This window comes from Dermochelys coriacea, chromosome 19, assembly GCF_009764565.3.
Source record: "Dermochelys coriacea isolate rDerCor1 chromosome 19, rDerCor1.pri.v4, whole genome shotgun sequence".
Classification (NCBI taxonomy): Eukaryota; Metazoa; Chordata; order Testudines; family Dermochelyidae; genus Dermochelys; species Dermochelys coriacea.
This window is the reverse complement of record NC_050086.2, coordinates 18,741,785-18,755,254: the sequence shown is the minus strand read 5'-3', so window position 1 is coordinate 18,755,254 and position 13,470 is coordinate 18,741,785. Positions and strand designations below refer to the sequence as shown.

The 13,470-nt window shown below is 43.4% G+C and overlaps 1 protein-coding gene across 1 annotated transcript in view; it reads right to left on the bottom strand.

The window, feature by feature from the left end:
• The window catches only part of STX12 (syntaxin 12), a 35,419-nt gene that overhangs the window by 5,529 nt on the left and 16,420 nt on the right, over nt 1–13,470 (bottom strand). The window contains exons 3-5 of the mRNA XM_038377363.2: nt 11,551–11,650; nt 1,443–1,580; nt 348–391 (exon numbers count right to left, since the gene is read on the bottom strand). Of these exons, the coding sequence (XP_038233291.1) occupies nt 348–391; nt 1,443–1,580; nt 11,551–11,650 (282 nt within the window). The remainder of the gene's footprint in view (nt 1–347; nt 392–1,442; nt 1,581–11,550; nt 11,651–13,470) is intronic.

Sequence of the window (13,470 nt, the reverse complement as noted above, 5' to 3'; positions counted from 1 at the left end):
ATTCCATGTCCGAGTTAGTGCACAACCCTCCAGCAGTTTTCACTAGCTAATAAGTTTCAAGACTTCAGAGTGCCAAAATACATTAAGAGATGCTAATTATCTCTGGAAGAGCCAACAGCCAACATGTGAAGTAGCCTAGTTTTGAAATAGTTAAATGTTTGGAAGCTGTGTACCACCACAATAAAACTACATACGGAAATGTTTTATGTGATGTAGGAATTGGGTTTCCTTGACTCTATGCACCGAGTTCAGTGATAATGCTGCATTAATGCAGTTTCTTATATTGTTAATTACACACAGAGGGAAGTGATAAAATGCACCCCAGGAGTGCAAAGGGTAGTTGTTACCTATCAAACGAGACCAGCTGCTCCTCTTTGAATCTCTCATCAGTCTGGAAGAGAGGAATGGCTCATTACTGTCACAAACTGCAGGCATCATGGACACAGCCAACCACAGCAAGGTAGGACTCTTACTATGTGGAGCTGAAGAGTTGTAACATACTAGTGTGAGTACCTTTAAGATACTTGCATTACTTTGGTTTTTAGACATAAGCTACAGGGGCACTGCAAGTCAGATGCAACTGAAAGAGCCCCCCTAAAAAGTCTGCTTAAGTCCTTTGTAATCGTTTGTCAATTCCTTTATCCACATACAAGAAGTGTATTGGTGCATTTACTTCTAGAGCCATCAGCCCATAAATAACGGATTACGACAAACTTCAGCAAGGGGCCAGAATTACAAATCAATATTCCAAGGGGATTAGACAAAGCAGGGGAGGAAGTCGGCAAGAGGGATTGAAAAAAAATGATTTGGTTGTCCATTTTATTAGGAATGCTTTTAGTAATCACAGGGACTTACAAGAGACAGAGACAATATCACCAGAACAGGATTTAACCAACCATGGAGAGGAAGAAAATTGGAAACTGCACTGAGGAAGCAGTTGGACAAAGGGGGCTCAAGGGAAGGGGAAAAGAGATATGGAGAGCGTGTCTGCCAAGAGGCAGCTCAAGGATGGACAAAATTTAAGAGATCTTTTTGGAGAGCTATAGGCCAGTGCTGACAGTCTTATTGCAGGCCTACCAGCTGTGCTTTGGTTCCCCTCTCCACATATATCTGCACATACCTGACTTTCCTCCTCCTCCACTATTGCAAGCAGGCAAGGCACTAGAGACTTTTGGCCTTCTATGCTTCAGAATACAAAGAGCTAGTACACAGACACTGCTCAGTGACAGTGCAGACTGACAGTTATGATGTCTGCAGCCACGCATACATACGAGCTGACAGATCTCAGTAGTTTGGTGCCCACCTCCCACAAAATACAAACATACACATTTTCGTTTATCAATGGTTTGTCAGAAGTCCAAAAATTTGAGTGAAAGGTGCCTTTGTAATAAAGACATCAGAGCTCGCTGAGCTCACTATACAACTCCTCTTAAAATACTTACCGAGAGACGAGAGCCAGCCCGTGCCCTGGCTACAGTCTCCTTCTCCTTCTCAGACACTCTTCTCTGCACTGCTTGGAAGTTATTTAATGCTGCAGAGAAGTCATTCATTAAACGCTCCTTCTGCAATTTCTGTTGGCGCTAAAGAATTGAAATAAGATAACTAGTTATTCAAATATGTACTGATGAGACAATCCACAAAGCACGGAACCTCAGGAGGCCCCTATCTCCAGTGTTCAGACAGATTACCCAGTCTAGCCCCTGCCAATGACAGATCATTCCCTACCATGGAGTTCTCTAATTTGCTCTAGTCTAGCTTTAAATTTAGAGAGCGAGGAGACTTTTCTGGAGACACTTCCAGAATCTAGTACATTGCAACCCATTATTCCTAGTCATACCACATATACTTCACTAAATAATCAGCCCGTCTCCTTAGGTTAACAAGCTTCAGATACCTGAAGGCCTAAGTCCCCTGCAGATCCCTCAGTAACTCATTTAGTCAAATTAGAAGAATTTAACCCCATCTTTTCCTGGTAAGTGAATCCTACAAAAACTGGAATGGTCAGCAACTTTCTTCACGTTCCCTCTACTTTGTCAATATTTCTTTTAATATGGAATAGTGTGTTCCCTATGTGGTTACAACAGAGCTGTACATGGGGACTGACCTTCCTGTTCCATAAACTGCCTCTGTATGCAGCCCTGGGCCTGGTCTACCTAAAATTTAGGTCAAAATAGCTACTTCATACATCACTCAGGAGTGTGAAAATTTCACATCATTAAGCGCCATAGCTACACTGACTTAACCCCTGCTGTAGATGTGGCTAGGTTGATGGAAGAATGCTTCCATTGATTTAGCTATCACTGTTTGGGGAGGTGGATTTAATACAGTGATGGAAAACCCCTTCCATCGCTGTAGGAAGTGTCCACACTTCAGCACCATAGCTGTGCTGCTGTTGCATCCATAATGTCGACAAGTCCCTAGCGTGCTGCATCACCCACAATACAAGATTGCATCTAGTTTGCTGTCTATTATCCCTTAATCTCGTGGGATTACTGCTTTCCTTGTCTGTGTTTCAGCTTGTTTTTCTCCAGATTTATTAGCTACATTTCCCTCCAAGGCCAGTCTCATTTTACTTTTTCCATATTTCTCATATTTGTTTAGTTTGGTTGATTTCTGTTCTCATTAGGGTTGAACTCTTCCCTTTTTTTGTATCATGTACTATTTTCATTAAATGTGCCATGCATGCCCCTCTTCCAGCTCATTAAGGATGTTAACTAAGATCAGGGCAGATTTGTGTGGTACCCATTGTACAGATTTCCTACAACTTGAGACAGTACTATTTATGACCCAGTTTATGATCCTTCAGTCAGCTCTTATCCACATTTCAACATTCCCATTAAGCAAATATGAATAATTTTTCAAACAGTTTTATGATAAGGCATTTGATTCAGTAGCATAATCCAATGAAGCCTGTTCAGACAGTTAAAAGTTGCAGCCCTTTCTTCTGGGAAGAATCTTGCCATACTGATTCAGGCTTTCATGAACTCTTGGCTGGGTTGCTGCAAAGTAATTATTGGCACTTCCAGCAAGAGATATTCATACATTGCAACTATTACTCCATATGTAGGGCCCTACCAAATTCAGAGTCCATTTCGGTCAATTTCACGGCCACAGGATTTTAAAAATTGTAAATTTCATGATTACAGCTATTTAAATCTGAAATTTCACAGTGTCGTTATTTTAAGGATCCTGACCCATAAAAAAGTTGTGGGGAGGAAGTCACAAGGTTATGGGGGGGCAGGGGTTGTAGTACTGCTCCCTGACTTCTGTGCCGCTGCTGGCACGGTGCTGCCTTCAGAGTTGAATGCCCGGCCAGCATCTGCCACTCTCCAGCCACCCAGCTCCGAAGGCGCAGAAATAAGGGAGGCAATACTGCATCCCTCTAAAATAACTTGCAATCCCCTCGCAACTCCCTTTTGGATCAGGATCCCCAATTTGAGAAACGCTGGTATCCACCATGAAATCTGTATGGTATGGGTAAAAGCACACAAGAGACCAGATTTAATGGTGGGAGACCAGATTTCACAGGCTGTTACGCGTTTTTCATGGCTGTGAATTTGGTAGGGCCCTATTCATATGGCAGCATAACTTGCCAAGGACTTCTTGTCCACTAGAGGGAAGCTGAATTGCATATGTTGAATGGCTATACAAAGCATGGATTTTCAGGCTTACTTACAACTGGTATTTAAGTCTTTAAACATAGGATCAGGTTGAGGCAGCATCTGCTGCCCCATATCCACTGCAGATCATCCCGCGACGGCATTTTGAAGACAAGATTTTCCTTCACTGAGCACTCTTCCCATGGATATGCCTCAGCACATGAGCATCACCCCTGCAGTCAAGGCTCAAAATGGCATCCTTTATCACTGAATTTAGCAGGAGAGAGCTTGGGGCTTACCTATTTAAGGTTTATATTTTGTTTATTCCAGGCCTGTCTTCTTAGTTTCTATGAAGATGTGTTACCTTTTGTTGTGTGTTAGAGACTCATAACCTTTGGGCAGGGAACCTCATAAGATGACTACAGCTTCCCACTACCTTCCCCCGGAAAGACAAGGGGATTCAAATGCATATTAGAATTATAAAGAGACTTTATGTTGGCCAACAAATGGTCCAATATGCAGCATTTTGGTACAATTTTGCATTGCCTATAATTTAGCTTCTTCACCACAGTCAGCTATCCCTTACAGCAAACAGTATCTGAAAAGCCATTTAGAAGCTAAGTAACAGTTCTGAATACACAGCCCAATTGTATTTTGATGCTATAGCACTGCCATAAGGCCAGGGGAGAGTGGGCAAAGGGCACAGCCACTATATAGCAATACTGAGCCCCTTCTCCAAGCAGCTCTGCAACATAAGAATGGCTTTACTTAGTCAGACCAAAGGTCCATCCAGCCCAGTATCCTGTCTACCGACAGTGGCCAATGCCAGGTGCCCCAGAGGGAGTGAACCTAACAGGTAATGATCAAGTGATCTCTCTCCTGCCATCCATCTCCACCCTCTGACAAACAGAAGCTAGGGACACCATTCATTACCCATCCTGGCTAATAGCCATTAATGGACTTAACCTCCATGAATTTATCCAGCTCTTTTTTAAACCCTGTTATAGTCCTAGCCTTCACAACCTCCTCAGGCAAGGAGTTCCACAGGTTGACTGTGCACTGAGTGAAGAAGAACTTCCTTTTCTTTGTTTTAAACCTGCTGCCCATTAATTTCATTTGGTGGCTCCTAGTTCTTATATTATGGGAACAAGTGAATAACTCTTCCTTATTCACCTTCTCCACACCACTCATTTTGTATACCTCTATCATATCCCCCCTTAGTCTCCTCTTTTCCAAGCTGAAAAGTCTTAGCCTCTTTAATCTCTCCTCATATGGGACCCGTTCCAAACCCCTAATCATTTTAGTTGACCTTTTCTGAACCTTTTCTAATGCCCGTATATCTTTTTTGAGATGAGGGGACCACATCTGTATGCAGTATCATGGCTGTACCATGGATTTACATAAGGGCAATAAGATATTCTCCATCTTATTCTCTATACCTTTTTTAAAGATTCCTAACATCCCATTTGCTTTTTTGACTGCCGCCGCACACTGCATGGATGTCTTCAGAGAACTATCCACGATGACTTCAAGATGTTTCTCCTGATCAATTGTAGCTAAATGAGCCCCCATAATATTGTATGTATAGTTGGGGTTATTTTTTTTTTTCCAATGTGCATTACTTTACATTTATCCACATTAAATTTCATTTGCCATTTTGTTGCCCAATCACTTAATTTTGTTTCAGAGTAGCAGCCGCGTTAGTCTGTATTCGCAAAAAGAAAAGGAGTACTTGTAGCATCTTAGAAACTAACGAATTTATTTGAGCATAAGCTTTCATGAGCTACAGCTCACTTCATCGGATGCATTCAGTGGAAAATACAGTGGGGAGATTTATATACACAGAGAACATGAAACAATGGGTGTCACCATACACACTGTAAGGAGAGTGATCACTTAAGATGAGCTATTACCAGCAGTAGCGCTACATTCATCACCTGGACCCATGGAAAAGCAGCCCTTGAGGAATTCCACCATGATTTCAACAATTTCCATCCCACCATCAACCTCAGCCTGGACCAGTCCACACAAGAGATCCACTTCCTGGACACTACGGTGCTAATAAGCGATGGTCACATAAACACCATCCTATATCGGAGACCTATTGACCGCTATTCCTACCTACGTGCCTCCAGCTTTCACCCAGATCACACCACATGATCCATTGTCTACAGCCAAGCTCTACGATATAACCGCATTTGCTGCAACCCCTCAGACAGAGACAAACACCTACAAGATCTCTATCATGCATTCCTACAACTACAATACCCACCTGCTGAAGTGAAGAAACAGATTGACAGAGCCAGAAGAGTACCCAGAAGTCACCTACTACAGGACAGGCCCAACAAAGAAAATAACAGAACGCCACTAGCCATCACCTTCAGCCCCCAACTAAAACCTCTCCAACACATCATCAAGCATCTACAACCTATCCTGAAGGATGACCCATCACTCTCAGATCTTGGGAGACAGGCCAGTCCTTGCTTACAGACAGCCCCCCAACCTGAAGCAAATACTCACCAGCAACCACACGCCACACAACAGAACCACTAAACCCAGAGCTATCCTTGCAAAAAAGCCCCATTGCCAACTCTGTCACAATATCTATTCAGGGGCACAAACATAGAGCATAATCACAAACAGACACACTATCAGGAGGCATCGTTCACACTGCGCATCTACCTGTGAGATATGCCATCATGTGCCAGCATGCCCCTCTGCCAGTACATTGGTCAAAACTGGACAGTCTCTACGTAAAAGAGAATGAATGGCACAAATCGAAGTCAAGAATTATAACATTTCAAAAAACCAGTTGGAGAACATTCAATCTCTTGGTCACTCTATCACAGACCTAAGAGTGGCTATCCTTCAACAAAAAAGCTTCAAAAACAGACTCCAACGAGAGACTGCTGAATTGGAATTAATTTGCAAACTGGATACAATTAACTTAGGCTGAATAGAGACTGGGAATGGATGGGTCATTACACAAAGTAAAACTATTTCCCCATGTTATTTCTCCCCCCTCCCCACTGTTCCTCAGACATTCTTGTCAACTGCTGGAAATGTCCCACCTTGATTATCACAACAAAAGGTTTTCTTCCCTCCCCCCTCTCCTGCTGGTAATAGCTCATCTTAAGTGATCACTCTCCTTACAGTGTGTATGGTAACACCCATTGTTTCACGTTCTCCGTGTATATAAATCTCCCCACTGTATTTTCCACTGAATGCATCTGATGAAGTGAGCTGTAGCTCATGAAAGCTTATGCTCAAATTTGGTAGTCTCTAAGGTGCCATAAGTCCCCCTTTTCTTTTTACTTAGTTTTATGTGATCTTTTTGAAGTTCTTCACAGTCTGCTTTGGTCTTAACTATCTTGAGCAGTTTAGTATCATCTGCAAAGTTTGCCACTTCACTGTTTACCCCTTTCTCCAGATCATTTATGGATAAGTTGAATAGGATTGGTCCTAGGACTGACCCTTGGGGAACACCTCTAGTTACCCCTCTCCATTCTGAAAATTTACCATTTATTCCTACCTTTTGTTCCCAGTCTTTTAACTAGTTCTCAATCCATGAAAAGATCTTCCCTCTTATCCCATGACAACTTCATTTACATAAGAGCCTTTGGTGAGGGACCTTGTCAAAGGCTTTCTGGAAATCTAAGTACACTATGTCCACTGGATCCCCTTTGTGCACATGTTTGTTGACCCCCCTCAAAGAACTCTAATAGATTAATAAGACATGATCTCCCTTTACAGAAACGATGCTGACTTTTACACAACAATTATGTTCTATGTGTCTGACAATTTTATTCTTTACCATTGTTCCAAGTAATTTGCCCGGTACTGACATTAGACTTACCGATCTGTAATTGCTACGATCACCTCTAAAGCTCTTCTTAAATATTGGCATTACATTAGCTACCTTCCAGTCACTGGGTACAGTAGCTGATTTAAAGGACAGGTTACAAACCATAGTTAATAGTTCCACAATTTCACATTTGAGTTCTTTCAGAACTCTTGGGTGAATGCCATCTGGTCCCGGTGACTTGCTACTGTTAAATTCTCAATTAATTCCAAAACCTCCTCTAGTGACATTTCAATCTGTGACAATTCCTCAGATTTGTTACCTACAAAAGCTGGCTCAGGTTTGGGAATCTCCCTAACATCCTCAGCCGTGAAGACTGAAGCAAAGAATTCATTTAGTTTCTCTGTGATTACTTTATTGTCTTTAAGTGCTCCTTTTGCATCTTGATCGTACAGGGGCCCCACTGGTTGTTTAGCAGGCTTTCTGCTTCTGATGTACTTAAACATTTTGTTATTACCTTTTGAGTTTTTGGCTAGCTGTTCTTCAAATTCCTTTTTGGCTTTCTTATTACATTTTTACATTTAATTTGGCGGTTTTTACATTTAATTTTTAATGTAATTTAATTTACATTTAATTTGGCATTTAATTTGCAAGTTTCTTGTAAGAAGCTAGAGAAATCTGGAGCGGGAACGGGTCTTCTGTTTCCTCTGGGTATGTCAGCCTGCTACAATACCAGCACCCATGGCTTTCTACAGCTTGCAGGATCCAGATAGCTAGGGGAAGTTTCCATGCAGGGTTTACCAAACTAGCAGTGTGCAGAGCACTTTCTGATGGCCTGCAGAGAGTTGGCTGGTCACACAGTACTGGTTCCTCTTTCATTTTTCCATCTACTAAACTACAACAGGACAGCAAAAGATGCATTACATGGGAAGTGTGAGGAAAACCATGTACACAATTGCTGTATTTACCACTGGGATGTTAGCTTGCTCAATGGGAGGAAGAAGTGGTCTGTACTGTGGTATGCAAGGGAAGGGAGTCTCTTAAGATATGTTCCACATGACAGACTTTGAAAAAATCCCAGTTCTAATAATACCTCCTGTATGGGAGAGGGAGAAATGTGGGGTCAGCAGACATTCTCTAGGGAGAGGCACAATCTGGAAATTCATTTTTGTATTTTAAACACATAGCCAAAGGCTGCCTGCTCATTTCTCTAACTGGGTCATTTACACTTCGGAATCATTAAACTCAGAGCTATTATTTTACAAGTGAGTTATCAAGCCCTGGTTGTTCTGCAGAGGACTAGTGCCTCTGTTTTTGAGAAACATCTCTGTTCTACTGCACTCAGGAAGCGAGGAGGGTTCTCAGTCTACTCTCCTTATACAGCCTGTAGGATACAACATCGATTTGTGCAGTTAGCTGCATTAGGAAGCAGAATTCCTCAGTGCCCACATTCATAATTAAATACACATTTTCCTAAGCCGCCTCATATGCTTAATATATTCTTAGAAACATAACACTCTTGTGAAAGTAGAATTAACACTACATTTCTTGCAATACAAAATTAACCCTCAGGAACACAGTACAGACCTAAATGTCCATTCATATAGTCAGACATTGCACATGGCTTTTTTTTTTTTTTTTTTTTTTTTGAAAACACACTTCAGTGATGCAAAAGTTTAAGTTGTTGTCTTCTCAGATTACAAGCCTTTCTGATGAACAGCTGAGCCCTCCATGTACGGAGGAGCACAGTAGGTACTTACAAGTTCTGAAAAAACAGAATAAATTCTCATTTGGAACCATACAGCTTTTCCAAGGGCATTCCACATAAACCTCCCAACCTTCCTGTTGGCAAGAAAGATCTAGTCTGGGGCACTCCACTACTGTGCAAAAAGAAAAGGAGTACTTGTGGCACCTTAGAGACTAACAAATTTATTTGAGCATAAGCTTTCGTGAGCTACATTTGATGCATCCGATGAAGTGAGCTGTAGCTCACGAAAGCTTATGCTCAAATAAATTTGTTAGTCTCTAAGGTGCCCCAAGTACTCCTTTTCTTTTTGCAAATACAGACTAACACGGCTGCTACTCTGACTACTGTGACAGAAGGTTGAGGATGCATAGAAGATATCTTTGAAACTATGTCCATGAACCCTGAAGCTACTTTCCTGCAGCAAGGTTTTAGGGCTTTTTTTCTTCTGAGCGTAGGTAGGCTGAGAGAGCAGCCTAGACAGAATCTTTATCACCAGTTCTTCAGTCTGAAGTAATTACCTTTTTTGTTCCAATCCCACATTAACCCCCAAGTCTCTTCCTTTTGGTGGGTTAGCCATCCTTGCCAAACTCTTCCCAGCCTTCATCTCAGAACTCAAATCTCCTTTGCAAACTCATCACGAAGAGTCACTGGTAACAAATGACAATCTTGCCCCACCCACAGAAGCATGTAAGCTAAAGCCTCATCTAGCAAGACAAGCACCTGCAATCATTGCCTGGTTGGATCTGTTCCAGTGTGACCAGGGAGTCAGTTTTGCTATAGTGGTGTCTCTTGTTGACAGTCACGGACATTCACAGGAGTTGTCGGAGAGATGGACAAGTTTATGAGTGCAACTGTATGATGGGGTTGCTTGTTATGCTGGGGGGGGGAGGGAAGGGGGGGAGGGCTCAACAGCCCAAGAGCTCACTTCTAGTTTATGTCTTATGTTCCTAAAAGCTCATGCTTCAGGGTTCAACTGGCCACCTGCAGGGGTGAAGAAGAGATTCCCCAAAACGTACTTGAGACCCTGGGCACTGGTACACCTCAGTCCCTCTTATGTTCTGCCTCTGGCACAGAAATCTAGTCGCCTGTGGATCAGTGTATCCTCTAATTTTTCCCACCCATGTGCAAAATGAATTTTGTTATGTGCACCAATATGGAGGTGATGTGTCACACACCACCTCCATATTGGTGCACATAACAAAATTCATGTGGCGGAGTGCGGCCGAGGGGTTTGGAGTGTGGAAGGAGGCTCAGGGCTGGGGCAGAGGGTTGGGGTATGGGTTCTGGCTGAGGGTGCAGGATCTGGGGTGGGGCTGGGGATGAGGGGCTCAGGACTGGGGGTGTGGCTCTGCGGTGTGGCCGGGGGATGAGGAGTTTGGGGTGTGGGAGGGGGCTCAGGGCTAGGGTAGAGGGTTGGGTGTGGGGGGGGTATGAGGGCTCTGTCAGGGAGAGAGGACTCCCCCAACTCTCTCTCCATCTGGGTTCAGGGGGAGGGGCGCCTTTCCCTGGTTACGACAGCTCCGGCAGGGCTGAGCGGGTCCAAGTCAGGGGAGGGGCTCCTTTCCCTGACCACAACAGAGCAGGCCTGGGACCGGGGAGGGGCTCCTCTCCCCTGCAGTTCCAGAGGGGCTGGGCCAGGGGACCCGTGTGGCCCTAAACAGCCTGTTGCGTGGCCACGCAGCTTACAGGGAACCTAGCTGTGGGCTGTAATACTTTGGTCTAATTTCCATTGTCGGATTTAATCTATGGATGCCCTCTGACATACTGCTCTTTGAAGTGGTGGTACACTATGAGTGCATTGTGGAACTCCTACTGCCCTGCAGCAGTGTCCACACAGGATACAAGTGTGCAGCAAGCTGGTGCACTGTAGAGTCACACCCTGGCTTCCTATGCATTAACGTCCATTGTGGGCAAGGTCTAATTCAATGGCAGAAGCAGAATTAGAAATCAGAGGTTCCAGGATCATTCACCCATGGTAAACACGAGACAGCTGCTGATCAGGATGCCAATGGATTAAAAACCCTCTTCTTTACAAGAAGACTTCTTAGTTTACACTATACCAAGAAGCCTGTCACCATCACTGTGACAGAATGATCATAGATCCAGGCTGTGTTCCAATCTCTTTTGGGATAAAGTCTCAGCATAGAAATCCAGGCATGCTGAAAGTCAAACTTTGTATTCTACAGACACAAGCAAGATGGGGCACTGAGTACACCCTGTCTACACTCGCCATTTTAAAGCATCCCTACAGTTCTGCTCTTTAGACAGAAGCCACCCTATCAGGTAACCTAGATTTGCTAGTTCATACTTATCCTGTAATGACCCAAGTTAGAGTGTTTCTTTCTTAACAAAATATTAGGATAATTTTTCTTCCTTTCCACTAAAGCTTCACCCCCACATACCTGTTCAGAAGCAGATAAGGGAAGTGGCAGAGATCCCAGCTCCTTTAGGTACTCGTTTGTCTCCTTGGCGAGCCGGTTTGCAGAATGCTGTAACTGTTGTCTAAAATAAAAATACAAGCTTATGTAGTTTCCTCTGAATTAAGTTGCTAGTATAGCCACCAAACAATTAACAGTTGTCACCATACCATAAGGGTTCTAAAATCCTGCCCATTTAAGTGGCACACTATGACAATTCAAATGATTGCAGCTCTGTGTTTACAACTGTCAGTTTATCCCATGAAGTTCCACCTGCACTTATGACACTAAATAATATTAGGAGTTCCCATGCCAAGAGGGAAGAGAATTCTTAAGAGTCTGCAGAAGCTTATTAGTATCAGAATCAAATAACTAGAATAGTCTTTACCTGACAAGTCCCAAGGACCACTTCCTGAGTAAGGAGTTGCAGGCATTATAAACACTGCATAGCAGACAGCACCTTCCTGTGTTCAAGGTGACAGGAGGAACGGACTTTTAGCTTTTGTATTAGGGTGCATTTGTAGCTTCAGTTTGCACATATTTTGTTGACATGTTACTTAAAGGGGACACAGTCTAGCTACATTAAAAATAGTATTTAAGGTCGTTTCAGGTCTACATCTGCTCTAGACTCCTACCAAACCTTGTGGTTCAGCAGTCACTTTAAGATGTTTCTTTCCTCCTTATTGCTGCAAGGCAGTGGTTCTCAACCAGGGGTCTGAGACCCCCTGGGGGTTGCAAGCAGATTTCAGGGGAGCCGCCTAGCAGGGCCAGCATTAGCTTCACTGGGGCCAAGGGCAGAAAGCCAAAGAGCCCTGCTGCATGGGGTTGAAGCCCGGGCCCTGTGCCCTTCCACCCAAGGCTGAAGCCGAAGCCTGAGCAATGTAGCTTTGTGAAGGCTCCTGTGGCATAAGGACCCCCAGGCAAGTTGCCTGCTTGCTACCCCCTAATGCTGGCCCTGGCTTTTATATGCAGAAACCCCATTATTGTGGCAAAAGTAGGCCATGGAGTTTTTATAGCATGTTGGGGGGGGGCCTCAGAAAGAAAAAGGTTTTCAGGGAGAGGGATAGCTCAGTGGTTTGAGATTGGCCTGCTAAACCCAGGGTTGTGAGTTCAATCCTTGAGGGGGCCATTTAGGGATCTGGGGCAAAAATTGGGGATGGGTCCTGCTTTGAGAAGGGGGTTGGACTGGATGACCTCCTGAGGTCCCTTCCAATCCTGATATTCTATGATTCTATGAACCCCTGCTGTAAGGGGCACAAAAAATCTGGGAAAATGGCATACATCATGAAACAGCAAGAATGAGATTATCAAGTGCACAGAACAGCTGATTATTCAAATCTTTCCACAAATCATCCAGAGAAAACATTTTTAGACAGACGTGTAATTCTTTAAATGCTGACTGGGTCCCATTTGCTTTGGTTTCCAATTTTTGCTTTGTGGTTTTGCTTTCATTTTGGTGACCATGAACAATGATTACTCTGCCCATGGTAATGTGACATACAAGCCCTGGCAGTTGGGGGGTGTGGGAGAAAAGCAAATTGGCTCTTCAATTAGTGGTTACATTGGGTGTACTATAGATTTACAAGATAGGTTTCTGGAACCTATGAATACTATTGTCCCAGTAAGTTAGGATGGTCCCAGAATGCTTTGCTATAAGTCATGATCCTCTATAATAGACAGCCAACCGTAACCTATGGAAAGTCCTCAGTTGCACAAACCCTGTTCTGCTTTAGCTTCACAGACAGTTCACCATTGGAAACGCTACACATCATTAGTACAACTACCATAAGATATACATTAAACTCATGTTACAAAATTTCCAGACACTTTGCTGTAATTTGTTGCATCTTCTGCCCTAGGAAGGAGGATTTGGAAGGAATTCATTCATTAACCACCTACCACATG